The sequence below is a fragment of the Emydura macquarii genome, unplaced genomic scaffold (assembly GCF_026122565.2).
Source record: "Emydura macquarii macquarii isolate MOO-44397 ecotype Brisbane River unplaced genomic scaffold, CSIRO-AGI_Emac_v2 contig_3257, whole genome shotgun sequence".
In the NCBI taxonomy this organism is placed as follows: Eukaryota; Metazoa; Chordata; order Testudines; family Chelidae; genus Emydura; species Emydura macquarii.
In genome coordinates, this window is record NW_027133394.1 from 506,792 (window position 1) to 526,425 (window position 19,634).

General features: G+C 48.9%; 1 protein-coding gene across 3 annotated transcripts in view; it reads right to left on the reverse strand.

Moving 5' to 3' along the window:
- STAMBP (STAM binding protein) overlaps positions 1-19,634 on the reverse strand; it is a 23,113-nt gene continuing 3,479 nt past the window's right edge. For 2 of the 3 annotated variants that reach the window (XM_067532325.1, XM_067532324.1), the window contains exons 2-11: positions 18,718-18,786; positions 17,603-17,818; positions 12,516-12,591; positions 11,008-11,103; positions 9,794-10,169; positions 8,179-8,303; positions 6,434-6,571; positions 4,592-4,704; positions 3,211-3,310; positions 1-2,267 (exon numbers count right to left, since the gene is read on the reverse strand). In XM_067532325.1, coding sequence (XP_067388426.1) covers positions 2,211-2,267; positions 3,211-3,310; positions 4,592-4,704; positions 6,434-6,571; positions 8,179-8,303; positions 9,794-10,169; positions 11,008-11,103; positions 12,516-12,591; positions 17,603-17,805 — 1,284 coding nt within the window. In that variant the 5' untranslated portion in view covers positions 17,806-17,818; positions 18,718-18,786 and the 3' untranslated portion in view covers positions 1-2,210. The remainder of the gene's footprint in view (positions 2,268-3,210; positions 3,311-4,591; positions 4,705-6,433; positions 6,572-8,178; positions 8,304-9,793; positions 10,170-11,007; positions 11,104-12,515; positions 12,592-17,602; positions 17,819-18,717; positions 18,787-19,634) is intronic. The other variant, XR_010917020.1, reaches the window with a different exon arrangement.

Below are 19,634 nucleotides of genomic sequence, written 5' to 3' on the forward strand. Positions count from 1 at the left end.
GAGATATCATCGACCTGTATTAAACTGTACATTAAAGAATTTTGTTTGCCAAATATTATACAGCAAAACATTTCAGTGAGGGCACATATTATATTCCCGATGAAAAGCCAACCAAACGTGCATGTGTTGACAAAGGAATGAGGCTCCAAACGCAGGGTGTTGAGATCTCGTATATTACCATCATACACTCCAGAGTGAAAGTCTACAATCTTTCACTCTACTCTGAGCTGAAAGTCCGGCTCCTTAACATTTAACACTCATCGATAATCCAACACATCACAGTTAGAAAGCGTGGAGTATTTTAAAGTTTCTAATACCTGGTTATCTTCATTTCTTCTCTCAAGACTAACGGACATTGATAAAGACAGAAGCAATGGGAAAAAAAAGAAGAGTCACAGTTTGGCATCTGACATGAACAACGTATTACGCTTGTGTACGACATTCGATGATTCTACACAACAGGCTTTAGAAAAACGATCTCAGGACTTCATGGGAGTGTGAACTTTGGCAAGGAAAGTTAAACTTGCTATGACTTTTGGCTTCCTAGGGGAGAAGTCAAGCAGCAGCATGGACTTATGGAGCTGAACAGAGGATCCTTCAAGACATGACTTGAATACCAACGAGGAGGCATTCGGACCTCAACTTTGCCAATCTTCAGGGCTGTTTGAATCTGAGAATGAGGACCGACTCATTCTGGACCTAGGGCCTGGTGAGAAGTTCACATCCAGGACTAGCTGAATACAGTTAATTCTAGCATGGTTCTAACAGTGTCCCAGATCAGTGTGGATAAAGGGTCTCCAAGGTAACCCCCAAATGCTGAGAACTACACTGCTGCTATTAAAACGTAGTTCTTCAAGGATGCTTTTCATCCACAGATCTCAGTGCGTTTGACAGAGGAAAGGTCAGTCTCACCACCCCCTTCTACAGACTGGGAAACAGACCTAGAAAAGGGAAGTAACTGACTCCGGGACAGAACCCTGGTCTCCTGACTCCCAGTCCAGTGCCCAGTCCACTAGACTTTGCTAAAGAGCCCCACATGTACGGTCTCTAGGTTGGTTACGCTAGGTAACAGTTCTCATTCCCCCCCCGCCCCAGGAATTTATCTATCAAGGCAATTCAGTGTGAGAATCATAACGTTATTTCACCTCTCCCCCTAGAGGGATGCTACCAGGCCTTAAATAGCCTATCAGATGGACAGCACAGCTGAGCGGCGGGACTTTCCTACTGCTACATTGTTAGAGCAATCCATCAGAACGGAATCTCTTCCATCCACATTGAACTATTAAAGAAACTGAACAAAGACCAGTTATGTCCCATTTAGGAACAGTAATAAAATAAAGGATCCTATTTCTCTCCCACCCTCCATTACATTTTTTGCCTTTTTAAACAGATTTATCCAACTATTTATGGCAACTGCACAACTGAAACCAGTTTCCTCCCTAGCAGCAATTCCTTCCATTGTGCACATGCTGTTCATGTAGTGTAGGGTTGCTAGTTAGTGGCCGAGCTGTTCGCATTGGTTCCCCCCCCAATGCTCTAAAGTAAATGAACTATTGACTTTTGAGTGAAAAAACTGTGTAAATGAGAATCAGATCCTGAGGGCCCATTTCACCCTGCTCTCAGAGTACTGGCAGCCCAAATACAGGTGGAGACGCGACTCCTTCCCTTTAAAGGGGTCTTAGCGTTACTGAGAATCAGACCCATTGGAGCTTTACGAAAGTTCTCACCGACATCCCACTGAGGTCCATGGAAAGACTTAGGGACTCTCAGCAGACTCTGGATCAGATAATAGGGGCAAAAGGAGAAGGTGGGCTAAACGTGGGGGATCCCTGTTTGGGAAGAGCTTCCTTACAAAGGCGCGCCAGCCTGCCTGACCCAGTTTCCAAGCCCCAGGATCACAGTTCTTGCCGCAAATCCTTCCGGAAGGATTGCAGAACAACTGATCGTTAGAGAGTTAAATAAGCCTTGTAGTGTTCGCTTTTTCTTTTTAAAAATCCAAATGAAGATTCCCCCTCTCACCTCAGCATCTCCACACTGCACGAGACCAGAGGACACAGCGATCTCGTGTGTTCCAAGTGGAGATTACCAATTTCACCATCGTTACCGAAGATTGCCCTATCTGGTGGAAATCATTTGCTATGGGAGGAAAAGCTTCTCTAGGCCTAAAAGTTAGATCTTTTACGGTAAAGAAGTGGATTAAGGCAATGGGCTTATCGAAGATCCATCAGCATCACATCTCTCTCAACTACTGTCACGTGACTGCAGCTCTGGAGAAAAAAAAAAAAAGAAATTGGAAAGTTATTTAAAAGTCATCACTAACATTCTATTGACCCTACTTATATGGCCCTCACCGTGGCATCTGAGTATCACTCAGGCCATGGATTTTATTTGTACACCGCCTCCTGTGAGGTAGGACAGGCTTAGCCTGATTTTACAAATCGGGAATTAAGACGCAGAGTGCATTAAATGACTTGTCCAAGACCCCACAGGGAGTCTGTGGCTGAACTAGGACTCTCTACTCCAAGTCCAGTGTCCTACCCGTTAAACCATCTTTTCTGCACAGGAATAAATTATACTTCACACTTAAAGCCCACACGCTCAGAGTTTAACTGATCACCATATTTGGGATCAGGAAGGAACTTTCGCCCAGGGCAGATTAGCAAAGGCTGTGGAGGTTTTTCACCTTCCTCTGTTGCAGGAGGCATGGCTCACTGGCTGGTGGATTCTCTGTACCTTAAAGTCTTTAAACCATGATTTGAGGACTTTAATAACTCAGTCATCGGTCAGAGGTCTATTACAGGAGTGGGTGGGTGAGGTTCTGTGGCCTGCGTTGTGCAGGAGGTCAGACTAGATGATCATATTGGGCCCTTCTGGCCTCAGAGTCTATGAGTCTCTAAAGCACCCTCTCACAATGTCCCCAGTAGGAATTTAGCCCCAGTCTACAGGTGGGGATGCTGAGATACAGAGGGGGAAGCTACTAGCCAAAGGTCACAGCGCAAGTCAGCGTGTGACAACGAGAACGCAGGAGTCCAGCCCCCCTGCCCAGCCCTGCCTTTATTACCCCAAACCAGGCTCTCTCATATGTTCCATGGGGGCAGGTGCACATTTCCTTCTTTCCCTGGATGACAACCTAGCATTGCAGCACAGCTAAGACTTAAGTGATGTATTAAACAAGCTGCAGTCTCGGTATCCCGTGTCTGCGGTGCTTACGGTGAAGAGAGGTGGATCTTTGCTGTGGGGATGAAAGCCCTTCTGCCGACAGGCGGAGATCTCCTCCAGGCCATGGTCTGTCAGCTTGAAGAATCCGGTCCTACAAAAAAAAGCAGCTTTGAGCAACTCGGGCCTTTTAAAAAGATGAGCTATTTTAGCAGAACAAATCCCTTGGATCAGACCTATTTTAGTTTTTCATTTTCTTTCTGTCATCTTAACAGTGCAACTTCACAGCTACCTTCTCCTCCCCCGCACATTTTACTATTTATTATGGGAGCACCACAGCTACGTCTACATTGCATTGTAAACCCAGCTCAGCTCTGAGCCCAACCTCCTCTACCATTCGCACACTGATCAGGGAGCACTGAGGGCCTGAGTCCTAGGACCCACCCACAGGGGGTGAGTTTGAGCCCCAGTGTTGCTGAAGCTGAGGGCCAAGCCCTCGCTTTGCAGTCTGGACATAGCTCAAGCCGCAGACCCACGTCAGAAGGTTTGCATAGTGCAGTACAGAGGCGTTAATGCGGCTCCAGCAATTGTAAGCCCAGGTTGACAATGTGGTGTGGATCCTCAAGGGCAGGCTTGGCAACACTGACAAGCACTGGTCCCACAGACCCAGGTTTACTGTGCAGTGCAGACCCACCTCTAGAGGCCCCAGCTGAAGTTAGGGCTCCATGGTGCTGAATGAAGACAGAACCATCCCTGCCCCAAAGAGCTTACAGTCCACACAGACAACGGAGGAATTCTCCCCATTTTTCAACTGGGGAACAAAGGGCCAGAGACACAGAGGCGGGTCAGACAGGGCATTTGTAGCAGAGCTGGGAATTGAACCTAGATCTCTGGAACCTATGCCCTCTCTCTAATTCCACATTATGATTCTAGAAGAGTTTCCAGCTAATTCTAGTGAGAGCTTCGGATGTGATTTTCACAAGTGTCTAAGTGACTTCACAGCAAGAGTCACGCTGGTTTCCATGGGAGGTGCGGTTGTACACACTACACAGTGTTTATACTGGTTGGGTGCGGGGAGGAGGGCATGATATTTTACTACCTAATGTAGATGCAGTTGTACTACCATGAGGGTTCCTATGACTGCATCCACATTGCGGGTTGGGTTATTTTAACTATACCGGCATAGCTAAGGCAGTACAACTTGTGTGCGCAGTCAAGGTCTAAGTTTACAAGACTGTCAGCTCTGTGAGAGAGGGACCATCTTTTTATTCTGCGTTTGTACAGCACCTAGCGCAATGGGGTCCTGCTCCATGCCTGGGCTTCTAGGCACTGCTATACGACACCTAATTAACACCACTTAAAAATCCCATTTTAGATTCTCAATTTAATGCTGCCCAGGAACATGCTTGGGAATCAAACACATCCTCCTACTTACTCCTGGTATTTTGGCGAACACACGATAGCAATGGATTCGGCCAGCATCATCTGATAGGAGCAGTGCGTGTGCAGATCCACGCTGGAAAGAAAAGCTGTTTGCGTCGGGTGAGTCTAAATATGGACACAAAAAAAGGAAGGAAAGAGTTAAGAAGTACGGCTCAGAGATCAAGGTGTCCAAAACAGATGCAGCTACTGACAGAGTGGTCACAGAGTTGAGTTTTTTCTTCCATGACAGATTAAACAGAGGAGTACCATGCTAAACCTTTACTGTATTTGACTGGACCCCCCCAAAAAAATTGCCTCTCAGTTTGATACTAGATTGAGAAAGACAGAGAAAGGGGTGTAGGCTGCTGATGAAGCGCCACATAATCTTGCATCTCAAAGCACGCTTAAATACAATTACAAACTGTATTATATGCATCCCCCACATAGGAGTCCCCCTTCACACACTAAAAAAAATGCAGCCCCTTCTGTGGTGGAACACAGCACAGCCACACCAAACGGGGCAGGAGGTAAAGAAGATTCTATGATTGAATCAATACTGCAGGGGATTTTAGGGTGGCACAAAGCAATTAGTCAGTTAGAATTTGGCCAGAACCCTGGATTTGACACCCCAGCTTTTATAAAAGCTGTTCTGGGGTCCATGTCTCATCTCAGCATCCTTAACTGTAACATCTAAAATAATGAAGATCAATTGGTGGCCTTAATGGGGTAAGATCCCTTCGTAGGAGAACAGATCTCTTCTAACCCTTCACCCTCCCTTATGGGGAAAAGTAAGGTCTCTTTCTGCTGGTCCCTTGGCTCTTTGAGAAGGAGGACATTGGGAAGTTGGTGCCTAGGGGGACAACCCTGCCAGCATCTTGCAGTTGCCAACATTTGCAAGGCAGCTGCCACCTGGAACGAGCGTTCCGCAGCACTAAATGTTTTGCTGGCCGTTAGGATTGGTGCCAAAGGCTGAGTCTGGACCAGGAGCAAGGCCAGCACTGAAGGCAGTAGAGGAATCTGGAGCTGGCACAACACGCGGTGGGGCAGCAGATGGATGTGAGCGGAGGAAAGCATCGTCCCGGGAACTGCCACGGGGGTTGACAGAGGCACCTGGCTCATAGCTGGAACTTCAGAGGGGAAGTTTAGCATCTGGGACAATGGCTCAGTTGTTAAGGCAGTTTGCCTACATCACCCTTTAATACCCGAGACGCCCATGTAGCTCTCCAGTTGCGTAAGCGATATGCTTTTCCTTGAGCACTCGCAGGGCACGGGGCTGGGAGAACGGGGTCACAAGACCCTTCCTCATCTCCCAAAACTCCGTACTGAGCAGGCCAACTTTGCTAGGCTGGGGATGACTGGATACAGCTCCCGGCAGCAAACGGCAGGGCTGCTCTCTGCTCCGCTGGAGGTGGCACTTAAGACCAAAGTGCTCTCTGCCCCCAGAGTTAGAAAGCCTGCCGCTTAGGTTCACAGGGGGAAAAAGCTTCCACTCAAGATCCTTATACTCAAGGGAGAAGTATCAATGTTCCCGATAGGGGGGTGGGGGGAAGAAGCCCAGAAAAGGGAAGGAACTTGCCCAAGATGAGGTTTCTGTGCACAGCCAGTTTGGAAAGCTCTGTACACAAAGATCATTGCAATATAATGACCTAACAAAGAGGCTGGGGTTGCCAAACCATATCAGACCATGAACCATCTACCCCAGTATCTCATCTCCAGCTGTGACCAGCACCAGCAGCGTCAGAAGAAGAAATCCCACAGAGGACACTTGACCTACAAATCCATACCCTTCAGCCGGCTTTCCCGTGTATTTGCTACGAGTTTAAGATCAGACCCGCAGTCTGACGGAAACACTTACATGGATCCACCCCAGAGTGATGAGGTTGTCCTGATCCTGAATCAGGAAGAGCTCCTCCTCGTTCTCCGTGTTGCAATAATCGGGGCCTCCGTGTTGTTTGGGGACAATGACGTGCGTTATTGTGAACTCGTTCCTCATCTGGAAGATAGCGGGGAGAGGGAGCTTACATGTAAGGTCTGTTATAAAGAGGGCAGTGATCAAGTGTTCTCCATGTCTACTGAAGATAGGACAAGAGGTCACGGGCTTAATCTGCAGCAAGGGAGATTTAGGTTAGATATTAGGAAAAGCTTTCTAACTCGAAGGGTAGTTAAATCCTGGAACAGGCTCCCAGGAGAGGTTGTGGAACCCCCGTCATTGGAGTTTTTAAAAACAGGTTGGACAAACACCTGTCAGGGTTGGTCTAAGTTGATTTGGCCCCATCTCAGTGCAGGGGGCTGGACTGGGCAGCCTCTCAAGATCCCTTCCAGCCCAACATTTCTAGGGTTCTATGTCTGATCCCACAAGGCAGGCCGTGCTGGGTACAGCAATGCTCAGAGCATCACACTAGCCCACCGCAGGTTTCAGTGTGGCTTTATAGCACTGCATCGACTGCACAAGGCCTCGATCCTGCAGACGATCTAAATGCCAGAACGGAGGCCGACACGTCCTTTCACCAGCCGGTGCTAGAGCACCAGGAAGCTTTGGTATGCACATTACTGACAAAAGCGTAGGGTCATCCACCAACCGAACATTTTTATATTAAGCCGTACGATGTTATGAACGGGATTATCAGATGGGGTTGCACATGACGACCCAGGAGTCCCTACCACTCTTATGTCCCCAGGAAATCTTTTTATTATGAGGTTGTTAATTTGAATCTAACCCACATGAGTCATGACTGGAAGTTACTACCCTTTGACAGCAGCTCAGTCATTGATTTGGTGGGTTTTAGTGCCCAGTGGAAAACTGCCCATGTCACTACTTAGACTGCAAGCCCCTTGAGGAAGAGACCATCTTTTTGTTCTATGTTTGTACAGCACCTAGCACAATGGGGTCCTGGGCCACAACTGAGGCTCCTAGGTGCTATCACAGTATAAATTATAAAAACCACTCCCAGCTGCCAATTATTAATAACGATCAAATAATACTTAGCTCTTACACAGCGCTTGAAGAGGAAGAATTTAACATAAGGGGGAGAGAAAGGTTGCGAATGCAGGAGAGAAGCTGCTGTAAGCAGGAAGCCTTTTGGGGGAAAGCAGCATGTAGATGTTTAGCAGTGGGGAAGGAGAGCTATCCAGGTGGACAGAGTTTAAACATCCTACAGTGCTTCAAAGAAAGGACCTGATCACCGGCCGAACAAGGTGCCCAATCCTGTAATCCAATCCAAGCAGAGGGAACTGCTCAGAGCCCCATCTACTTCAGATCCATGCAGAACAGAACTGCCTGTGTACAAGTGTCACTGATCGCAGGATCGGGGCCTACGATGCGATTGTGGAACCCCTAAAAGGAAGGCGAGCATCAAGACAAGGCTCGTGAAAGTGGAATGAATATAAAGCCATAGCCTACACTGTTCAGGACTTTAAAGAGTCAAGAGGGCCAACTTAAGTCACACACAATGACAACGCAAAGTCAATGTAGGATCTGACTTTTGAGTAAAGGCAGGACATAGCAACAAATGTTTTCTCAGGAGATCAAGGGGCCAAAGGGGAACCCAAGGCAGAGAGCTACAAAATATTAACATGGCTTTATCCAGACTGTCACCGTACCAGTTTCCCACAGAGGATTCCACACGTCTCAATGCCCCTGGCGGTGTTAGCGTCTGCTAACTGGAGGAATTTATGGCAGAGCTCCTTGGGGATGATGACTTGGCGAAGACCATCTATAGTTACATCTGTGGGGAAAGGAAGGGTAGCTGTTAATACATAGCAAGATTTGCCACAATGTGCATCAGGAAAGGTCAATAACTAAAGGAGCAGGGGAAATCATTTCAGCACAAGAGACGCAGGGCTGAATGTTTAAAAACAAACAAGCTAGGTATACAAATAGCTGCTATTTGTAACATGAAATCACAGCTGTTACTTAGCTCTTCTCATCCATCAATCTCAAAGGGCTTTACTAAAGGAGATCGATATCATCCTCCCTATTTTGGAGATGGGGAAACTGAGGCACAGAAAGGGGAAGGGACCCTCCTAAAGACACACAGGTTAGCGACGGAGCCAAGAATAGAATGCAGGAGTTCGGACTCCGAGGCCAGTGCTCTACCATTGGACCATGCCTCCCAAATCATGTGCGCAAATCATGTAATTGTGCAAATGTTTTGCCTAATTGCTGTATCCCTGGGAGCCAGTCAGGTGTCCAATCACGTCACTCATTTTAGTTTCTTTAAAAATGGGAAATTTAAAAAAAATATTTTAAAAAAATGTCACTGTTTCCCTGCTGTGACCAAAAAACCAGGATGCAAAACTGACCAGAATCAGAAAGTGAAGTTGACCAGCTCAGTTTCCCCCCTCTCTAGGCTGGTAAAATATTAAGTGGAGAGCAGAAGTTTGATTTAAAAGAAGCCATGCTCCATTGCCGTGACCAACAGGGTCAGTAACACAAAAAACAACAGCACATTGGGCCCAACTGATCTCCCACTAGTAGCATGATTCCACTGACTTCAGTGATGTTCCTCACAGTTTGCACCCATGTGAATGGTCAAAATCAGGCTCATTAATGTTTTTCCCCCATCTTGACAGCATCCCTTTAGAGACCAGAAATGCTTTCAGATGGGTATTGATATTCTGAGTGCGCGTGTGCAAGGAGACTCAATCAAATGGCAAACCAGCACTGACCTAGCTCCAAATTTTGATCTCTGATCAGGCACTTCAGATTTCCCATGTGAGATGAGAATCCAGCCCTTGATCTGAATTTGGCTATGGATCTTAGATGGGCGGGGGGGGCAACTATGGCTCAATCCTGCAAGGAGCTGAAAACTGGTCCCCAACCCTGCTAAGCACTTAAGCACATGCTTTGCTTTAAGCAGGAGAACAGTCTTATTGAAGTGCTGTGTTGAATCAGGACCAGAGTGCTCAGCAACTTGCAGGTTCAAATTCCTACTCCTCTTAAAAGGGGAAGAAGCTATTTATGGATACTCCAGAGAATCTCCCTTGGTCCATGCAAGCAGTCACCACCGATACAGTTATGGTGGAAGCCGTTCTTCCTGAAGGGATGGGGAGGGATAGCAATAAAGAGGAAGGGTTTCTAATACATTGGGTGAGCGCATTTTTGTGTCTGACACTTGAGACTGATGCCATTTGTGGCATCTCTGTTACGTCAAGTTTCCAGCCTGGGTTCAGGCATCAGCGTCACTGATATGAGTTAATTCCAAAAGGTACTAACTGTTTTCCGGGCTCCCCAAAGCTCCAGGCTTCAAAGATCTGTCCACGGCAGGAGGTTTTGGCAGAACAGCCCCTACCACTGAGCTTGCAGGCTGAATGGGAGAGACGGGAATCTTTGGGGTTAAGTCAGTTGGCGGCTTTTCCACTCCTGGTATCAGGGGTCCCCCCAGAGACTCAGGACTTAGCTCAGGCTTCCCAAATTCCTGCACGATTCTCAGACGCTCTTTCTCCAGCTCCTGGCGCCGGATCAGCTCCTCGAAGGCGTGAAATTGCTCCTGCTCTGCCTGCTGCTGCTTCATCTGGGCTACCCTTTGCCTCTCCTCCTCCAGCTGCTGCTGCAGAGCTAGGTTACGTGCAAACTCCTCCTGCTCCTTCTTCTGCAATGGGAAACACGTAGGGACAACAGACAGGTTGGCCCTGGGTGATGTCGTGGTACAAACAGGTTAACTGAGCTGGGAACAAGCTTACACATCGTCCATCCCGCCGACTAACCCTTCCCCAGCAGGAATCCTTGGCAGTTTAGCTTCCCCACTACATGACCTGCAGAAACACATCCACCACAGGAAGGGGCTACAAAGGGCAACCAACCAGGTCACGTGTTAAACAATTGCAGAAGACCCCCGTAGCTTTGGCCCAGGGACCCCAACTGGCTCCCACATACGGCTCCAAGCTTGCTCTAACACCCAGAGTCTGAAGCATGTCTGAACTGAGTGGCTAGGTCTTAGCATGTGGATAAGACAAACAAGGAGGCCAGGGTGGAGCGGGGGGGGGTGACAAAAATAGGATGTGCGCAATTCTTAATGGCAGTCACATCCTGCCACCTGCCCTTAGCTGGCAGTTTTCTGTATGCGTCACCGCAGAGGGGAGTTTTGAGGAGTGATCCGAAAGAGAAGGCAGTTGGCCTTATGGATTCAGACCGGGAGTTTTTCTTCCTGCATACAAGGGCCAGGCAGGGAGAAAACACAAAGGTGATTTTGGAAGGAACAGAGAAGCCGGTGAACCTTCTATGACAAGGCATGGGTGATGGGCTCAGGAAGATTTGGCTCTCAACAATGTGAAACAGAAGGCTAGAATGCTACGTTGGAGAATCCAGCTACCCAGTTTGCAGGTTTGAAGATCCTGGATATCGATGGTCTTTCAGACAGACAGACAGTCTCCTTCGCAGCTGCAGGTTTTATTTGTGGTGCAGACGTTTCATTTCCCAGCATTACTCACCTTTCGCTCACGGTACTCAGCATACTCTTTAGTGTATCTCTTTAACAGCTCCTGCTTCAGCTCTTCAGCTCTGGGGAATGCGACTTCTTTTAGTTTCTGGAGGGAAGGGGAATAAGAGCCATGTTACCAAGTTCAGGACAGGAAGCTAGGGTCGGCAAGCGCACAGTACCAAGACAAAATAAACTCAGCTCCCATACATCGTGCAGTAAGAAGCATTAGGAGGTGAAGCCACAGACTGTCAGGGAATGGGGATACTGAAGACAAGAGGGGTGCTATAGCAGAGGAGCAGGAGTCAGAGAAAGGAGCACTCAATCCAGAGAGAAACAAATCAATGGTGCAGCAACATCTCACTGGTGCACCCTTACACGGCATCACTGGGAGACATTGATCACATGCTGGTGAGAGGGTGTAAGGTCTGCATTTCCCATTCCCTTTCCTGGCTGCGGGGGGGTGGAGGGGAGAGGGTTCCATGCTTCTTTGCAACAGCGGGCACTGAGAACCAGCCACACGCCCTCACATTTATCCAGATGTGCACATCGGCATCCATGAAGAGCTGCATAAGGTTTGGGGAAAAACAGGCTGACAAGCACTGATTTAGAGGGTCTCTTCCCACATGCACCCTAGGGGCGCTGTGGCCTGAGCACAAAGCCAGTGCTCAAAATACCCCATGTCCTAATCCTGCTTCCATCACTGGACCATTGTAAAGAGGTGTCATTTGAGACCCTATTTTCAGAGATGCTAAGTGCTCCAAATTCAAACAGGCAATCAGCCCCTCAGGATAACCGAGTCAGCAACCCCTTCCATTCCAGCCCAGAGCCAAACCTTTGGTGCATCTGTACCCAAGACTCAGCGAGCCAAGGTTTGCCGGTTTGAAGTCTGTGCCCACAACACTCCCAATACCCACATGCAGGTTAGCAATGTGGATGAGCGTGTCAGGCCAACTTGCATTTCACGCACTGATGTAAGAACATGGGCCACGAATACCAAGGAGAGAAGGGAGGTGACGGCAATCCAAAGACCAAAATGCTGGAAGACCTAGGCTGGGAAAAGTACCTGCTAACAAGACCCACTAAACTGTGAACGACCTCCCACGGGAAGGGGTGGAAGGTCCCTTACTTCAGAGAGCGAGCAGCAGATAGGACGATCCCCATTGTACACCGTCTATGGTAACAGGGCTGGATATCCGGTACGCAGAGGAGCACGGGAGACAGAAGTACCTGAACTACAACTCCCAGGAGGCACCGCAGCAGCATTTCCCAATCAAAAGGGCAGTTTCTGGCTTTTTACTATTCATATATTTGACCAGAAAAAATGGCAGTTTTCCACAGAAACCCCCTCCCCATTTTCCTGATCAGCTCTATGAGGGAACAACCCAGAAACGGCAGGACAGACCATGTGACCCACCAGTCCTTTTCTAGCTCCAACACCTCTGACCTTAATGTTTTCTCATAGAAATGACAGAGACAGACAAACTCTTGGTAGCACCATTGTGAGTAGTGACAACCTACCTTCACCGTGTCTTTCTTCTCAGGGATGATGGCAGTTTTGTAATCGCGATGCTTCGGCAGCTTCTCTATAAACAGCCTACAAAGGAAGAGCAGAAAGAGTGCGTTTCCAAACAGTGGCTGCAAGACGCGGGAATGAGATGGAGACAACATTTGTACCACGCTGGGTTTCTTGCATCTCAGCACAGATGTGCTCTATTTCTCACCTGCTGTGCCCAATACTGTGCTGTGCTTGCACGGTCCTCATCAATAGAAACTTCCAAAGATTAATCATCGCCCAGGCTCTTTGGGGGCGGGAACTGTCCCACCCCTCTCCCTGGGTTTCAGAGCCTGAGCAGGAATATTTACACAGCTTTCAGTGCCACAGAGCAAGCCAGAGGCTGTAGACACAGGCAATGGGATACGGAGGCTTGCCCTCCCTCTCACTCGCCAGTGAGAATCCCAAGCCAGGCCAACCGGGACTCAAAGTCCCTGACTGCCTCATGGCCTTTCAGTGGAGTTGGTGACCTCCGTCCAACACCCAGCTGGCGACTGCCCCTGGAGCACAAGCCGCCACCCTCCCGCCCCCCACTGGCTTCTTCCATTGACAGGCTCGGCAGCAAGGCCAAGAACTGAATGTACCAAGGAAGAGAGAACTGCACTGGAGAGCAGGTGGCCCAGTCAGCCCCAGGCCCCTCCAGCCAGCTGGGCTAGGAGCACAGAGGCAGGAGGAAAGTGAGAGCATGCTCTTATCTGGATCCAGCTGAGCAGTTCTCTGCCCAGGCAGAGCCCCACGGAAGCGAATGCATGGATTCCACGGGAGGGTCAGGGCCTTAACGTTCCACATAACTTGGGGATTCTAACGACAAAAATCTGTTACACATGGACACATAACCAATGCTATCAGGTGCAGCTCGGTCTCCCTCTAGGGGCTAGAGGGAGGGCAAAGAGTTCTGAGTCAGCTAGTGCCTCCAAGCTGACAGATCGGATTTCGATCCAGAGCATTTCAAACCTCCAGACAGGCCACCCCAAATTGAGGCTTCTATGGGGATTGAGCCTGGGACCTCTGGAAGTAAAAGCACAAGCCACTGGCTGCCTGCGTTACGGGACCAAGCCTATTAGCATAGAGACAGCAGCCGCCTGTGATCCAGCCACTGGGCGGGGACGGACACAAAGCCCACTGTGTCAGCATGAGTTACACATGGTTAAAAATCAAAGTCAGGACAGTCAAGAGTTAAGGCTCCTACAGCTGACACCCACCTCTGTGCAGAGCCAGCCCCAAGGCCCCCCCATAAATTCTACTTAAGCTCAGTGTGATGAGGGACTCCTCCCAGGTCTGGTTTTGCAGGGTGAGGGGAGGGCTGGATGCTGCAGGCCTGTCAAAGGATGCGACAGACCTGGTGCTGCAGATCATCTGCTTTGGGGAAGTCCTGCTAGGCAACGAGTCTGCTCCCCACCCCCAGGGCAGAGTGCTGTGCCCCCTAAAAGAACGAAGTAGCCCTGAACATACTGGGGATTTCATGGTCAGGCCACATGCAGCCCTGATCCCTGGTTCCAGCCAAAGAGAGCGCAATGCAGGAGTGGAGAGGGGAAGTGGCTGTAAGTGCCCGATCCTGAGACCACTCTGCTGGGGCAGTCCCCCTGACAAGGTAGAAAGAACTCTGCTCTAGTTTGTGCCAGTTGACAAAGACAGCCAGGGACTTGATGGGACCCAGCGAGGTCAGTCCACGCTGCTTTCCCACAAACATGCCCCCAGCCGTAGGAGGATTGGGTTCAGAGTCACTACAGTATGTCCCATCAGAGGCATCCCGTATGCTGGAGTGAGGGTCTGCCGGCCGTCTAAGGAGGGCTGAGGGCTTTGGTACTTGTGTAACTAGGTAAATCAAATCCAGACGATGCATAATCCACTGCGGTTCCATACCTGCCTATAGCACATAGCCACACCCACCCACACCCCATTTGTTTCGGGACGAACTCTGCTCTCCTAACAATGGAATTTCTGGGTAACGCCACTGACATGACTTCGGAGTTACACTGATGATGTCCGGCCCTGTAGCTGGAAAGAGGACAGCAGGGAAGATTCATAGGGCTCAAGGCCAGAAGGGACCGTTCTGATCCTCTGCTCTGTGCATTGCACAGGCCGGAGAATATCACCTAGTGACTGTTGCGTCACACCCACAACTCCTGGTTGGGCTATAACAGATCTTTTACCTGTCTTGTTTTAAACCTCTGAGTGATGGCGAATCCACCACAACTAGGTGAATTGTTCCAATGGGTAATTACCATTACAAACGCGCACCTTATTTCTAGTCTGAATTTGTCTAGCTTCAGCTTCCAATCTGGATCTCCATTCTGCCTTCGTCTGCTGGATTAGACGTCACAGGAGCAAATACAGAGGGCCAGATTCGGGCCTCCTTGACAGCGGCGCAAGTCCAGAGTAACTCCACTGAAGTCAATGGAACCATTTCAGATTCGCACCAAAGTAGGCGAGAGCAATTCTGGCCCATAGAGACCAGAGGAACAGAGCTTATTGTTAAAAAGAGATGCTAAAATAGCTCACCCAGTAAATCAAATCTCGGTAGAATGAAAGGCTAATTTAAATTCATTAGGGACAGCACAGTTCCAGGACCCAATCCTCCCCACCCAGACCACATAGCTTCCAGGGAAATGTAAACGCCACATGTACATCGAGGCTCCTGGAGAGGGAAGACACTGCCATCTGCTCCCATTATGATGAAGAAGCGATGAGAACATTTGTTTAGCTAAGGGAGGTTTACGCAGCAGCGTGTGAGGAACGGAGCTGGAAAGATTCTACTTGGCTTTACACTTTCCAGCCTCTCACAGAGCCCAGAACTATGCCCATAAAAGCTCAGGAAGTAGAAGGGGGGAAGAGAGGCTGGTAACCAGGCTAATCAGAGAAAAATGTATTGAATTTAACCAGGTCAGGTGAGGAAAACTGTACAGACGTCCTGGAGCAAGTGCCAGCAGCACAGAGTGTGGGTAACGCCTTCTTTTTTTAAGTTACTGATTAGATTCAGGGAAAGTGCATAAAATAAACTGAAGCTGGAGTTTGCAAATGAGCCCAAGGGAATGTGATGTTCAATGGGACTTGGCATCTAATGCCCACAGGCACCTGTGAGAAGCTCAACGTTAATACGTTATAAAGATAACACCCTACACAGCTCAGCCTTCTACAACCTGACTGAACGCAAAAGCTAAGCAGAGTCTGGCCTGGTCAGTAATTAGAGGGGAGAACTCAAAAAAAGAGCCAGAGCTCTGCAGGAAGAGGTGAGGGCAATTCACAGCTGGGTCCCAAATCCTGCTGAGCACCCACGAAGACTCCCACTACTAACTGCTCAGTGCCTCTCAGGATCAAGCACTTAACACACACGTCCATACTGAACCAATGTCCTCAGTACAGCGCTAGGGAGGACCATCTCTGAGATGAGCCCCTGACCCTTGGTAAAACCGCAGGCACGCTAAGAAGATATTATTCACCACCTGGGGTTAAGCAGCTGTCAGGTTTCACCCCCGGGGCAGGTGCATTTCAGGGCTCGGGAAAGTGATCAACCCAGCGTAGACACATTTGGAAACCTCCATGGCCATGAGATGCTCTATAAAGGTATGACCATTTTCTCTCTGTACAGCATGGCAGAGAGAGAGAGAGGAGCTGGTGACATCTCAATGGGGAGACAAGGAAGAGTCTCTCCCTGCCAATCCAGAGCAGAGGATGAGGATCTTTGCTACCCTGCTTTGAGACCACCCTGCCTACCCTTAGTAGGCACAGCTGTGGTTCACACCATATGGCTACAGTGCAGAGAACAGGCCTTAGAGGTCAGAGGCATAATCAAGTCTAACTTGTGACTTTAAAGGGGAGCACTTTACATTTTCACCCTGTAACAGGCTGACAGCATTTGCCCGACATGCTCTGCCTTGTTAGCAGGTGTTGAACCAGCTGAGAATGAGTTAACGAGTCCTCTACCTTAGTGAATCCGTTTATCTCCACCTAAATATAGGGGAGAGGGGATTTAGCATGCGGGCTGACCAGTCCTGAAGGAGGAACTCAAGCAGCACTAAGGCCAGGAAGGTTGCTTGAGCTGAACTTTCAGATTGTTAATTTCTTTGCCAAAAAAAGCTAACCCCAGGAGGGGTTAAACTGACTCTACGCAGTGTGTGGACTGCTTTAGAACAGGATGGGAAAAATGTCTGCTCACAGACCCTTACAGAACGCTGCAATTACCTGACAGCAGGATGAGCAAAGGCCAACTGCACCAGCTGGGCAGGTGCCTCAGCAGCAGAACATTTAGTGATGGAGTGAAGAGGAGAGGACACTTCCCAGTTTGCCTGGAACTGCAATAAACCCTGGCCCAACCACAGCCAACACTGCGCCGGTCCAACAGGGAGAGCTATGCCAGCACTCAGAGAGAAGAGGTAAGTTACGATCTCACCCTGCAGTCCAACAAAGGAAGCTCCAACATCCAACCCTGTCCCAAATCCCACACCACAGGACCTGCTGAGGGCATATACTGGCCAATGGAGTCGAAACCAGGTCAAATGAGACTGCACATCCAAGGAGGATGAGAATGAGAACGGCATGAAGCTGGGCAGGGCAGCAGGAGAGAGCTGCTCTAGGGTAAGGGGGTATCATCAGAGATAGGGGCCTGGCATTGTGTGAGGAGGGGGAAGCAGCTGGGAGAGGCAAAGAAGAGAGAGCGACCATATACTTGTTCAGTTCTTTAAGGGTTATCTCAAGCTTTCCATTGGTAGAGAGAATGTTTCTAGCCTGGGTGATTTGGGAGATGTTGGACTTTAAAGCTGGCCGCTGATCCCTTGGGTCTAGCTATTCAACAGTAGGCACCTACAAAGGTGGATAAGGGTCGTCATCCCCATTTTACTGATGGAAAAGCTGAGGCACAGAGCAGAGAAGTGACTTGCCAGAGGTCACATAGGGAGGAAGTGGCAGAGCCTGGAACAGATCACAGCTCTCCTGACGCCTAGTCCAGAGACTTATCTGGATGGTAACATATGGTGCATGACATCCAAGGCAATAAGACGACAGCCCTAAAGAACCTAAGGCAAGTTATCCCCATGTAAGGCAAAGGAGCTCTTACGTGATATACTTGTTGTACAGTATGAAGGCGTGCTCAATGTTGCCTTCTTCAGAATAAATCGTCGCCATGCGGATGATTTCAACCCCTGAGCGGTAATACCGTCGCGGCGGGACATCCTCATTCACTTCCACGGAGCTCCCCATGTGGATAAGATGCCTGACTCGCTCCTCCGGAAGGAGGCTGACATCTGACTGGTCAGGCATAAGGGCCAACGGTCTAGAGAGAGAAAGAACACAATGCATGAATATGGACACTATCCAGGTAAACTGTATCCAAATTTATCAGGGACATATCCTCATCTGGATATACGGGAGTGGCTTTCCAAGGAAAGGGGATCTAGAATGTGGGCTGAGCAGTCCTGACAGAGGAACCTTAGGAGCAGCCAAGCTCTCTTCAGGGCTTCACTTTTCAGATATATGCATTTTGGATTTGGAGGCAGAAATTAATTCAGGATTACCTGAGCCCCAATTACCCAGATTCAGATTATCAGTGTTTCAGTGTAATGGCAATTATGGAATGGAACAAGTTTTCAGGGGAGATCAGACTGAGTCTGACTCTCACCACTGTCAGGGTGTTTTGCCAGACACCTCTTTAAATAAGCATGTCCCCCTAAACAATTGCGTCTTAAGACACTTGAGGAAGAATCAGACACCTGAGGTACTTACCTGTAGCAGCACTCAGAGAGAAGAAGTAAGTTTTTACAGCGAATGGGGGGTAGGTGTCTGAGTTTATGGAGTGTCTGCTACAGGTAAGTGAAACATTCTCATACAGTGTTCTGAGTCCACGGCAATCACCGCTACACAATACATGATACCAAAATAACGGCAAGAATCAGCAGAATCTCCCTCTAACAATCAAAAAGCACAATATCCCCATCTAACCCACTCTACTCCTGATCCTGCCTGGCACCTGCAAACACCCTCTGCATCCTAGCAAAGAAATCCCACTCTTCCCTCCCATCAGGATCCCTTCAAACACATTCCTGTGTGACCATCCCCCTCTTTTCAGGTTCCCAATGATAATTTCAGGAGCCTGAGGCAGGCTGCAGTCAGAGTGTGCTATGAAGGATTCAGGAAGCACCACAGAATGGAACGCTTTCACACAAAAATCCTTACCTGTGTCACCTCCCTGTTGATGGTGCTTCTCCCTCTCTGCTCCCCGACGGGTGCTAGACACCTGAACTCCTAAAAGCAGACAGTTTCCAGGTATCACCCACTGGGAACTAGACAGTTTATGGGTTAAACCTTCATAGTGCTGAATCTGCAACATCTGGTAAATCCTTCAGCAATGTGACTGCCACAGACATAGGATTATAATTTCTTGCATCCTCCCACTAAACAAGAGGAAAGGCCTTGATCAGAGACAACAGGGACCTGGGGATCCTAAGAGCTAGAGACAAAAGAAGTTGCACTTTCAGCTTTGCTTTCATGCAAGAGCCCCTTTTGAAGTCAGGGCCAAATACTGCAGTCCTCACTCTGCCAGAGCTCCTAGTGAACTCAATGGGAATTCTTCCTAAATAAGGGCTGTAGGATTTGGCCCTGAATAAATACTGCAATACCCTGTTAAACATAAGACTGTCCTTACATTTCCTAAGGCCAGACAGTGTTGAACTCTGTCCCTGCCCCTCTCAGCACCTGCTGAACCCTGGATATGGTGAAGTCATTTCCCCATGCAGATCTGCCCCAGTGGTCAAATTCCAATCTGCACCTTGCAACCCATTGATAATTCAGGGCTTCCATCCAACTTAGCTACAAAGGGAGTTTCAGTTCATTAGAAGCCCACTCCCCTGTATAAATTAATGTGCATTTACACCAGCCAGCGGCCATATACTCCCCAGTACGTAACATACCACCTTCCCCACCACTGAACTACAATTCTGGAGCCATTCATCAAGCCGCCGCCACCACCAGAGAGCGTGTGCTGTTTAGCCTAATGGGACACTGCTTGCCCAAGACAGGCACAAGCCACACTGCCAGGACAATCTTTGAGAGAAGCGCCCCAGGCTTGCCACCTGGCTGGGTTTTTGGGACAA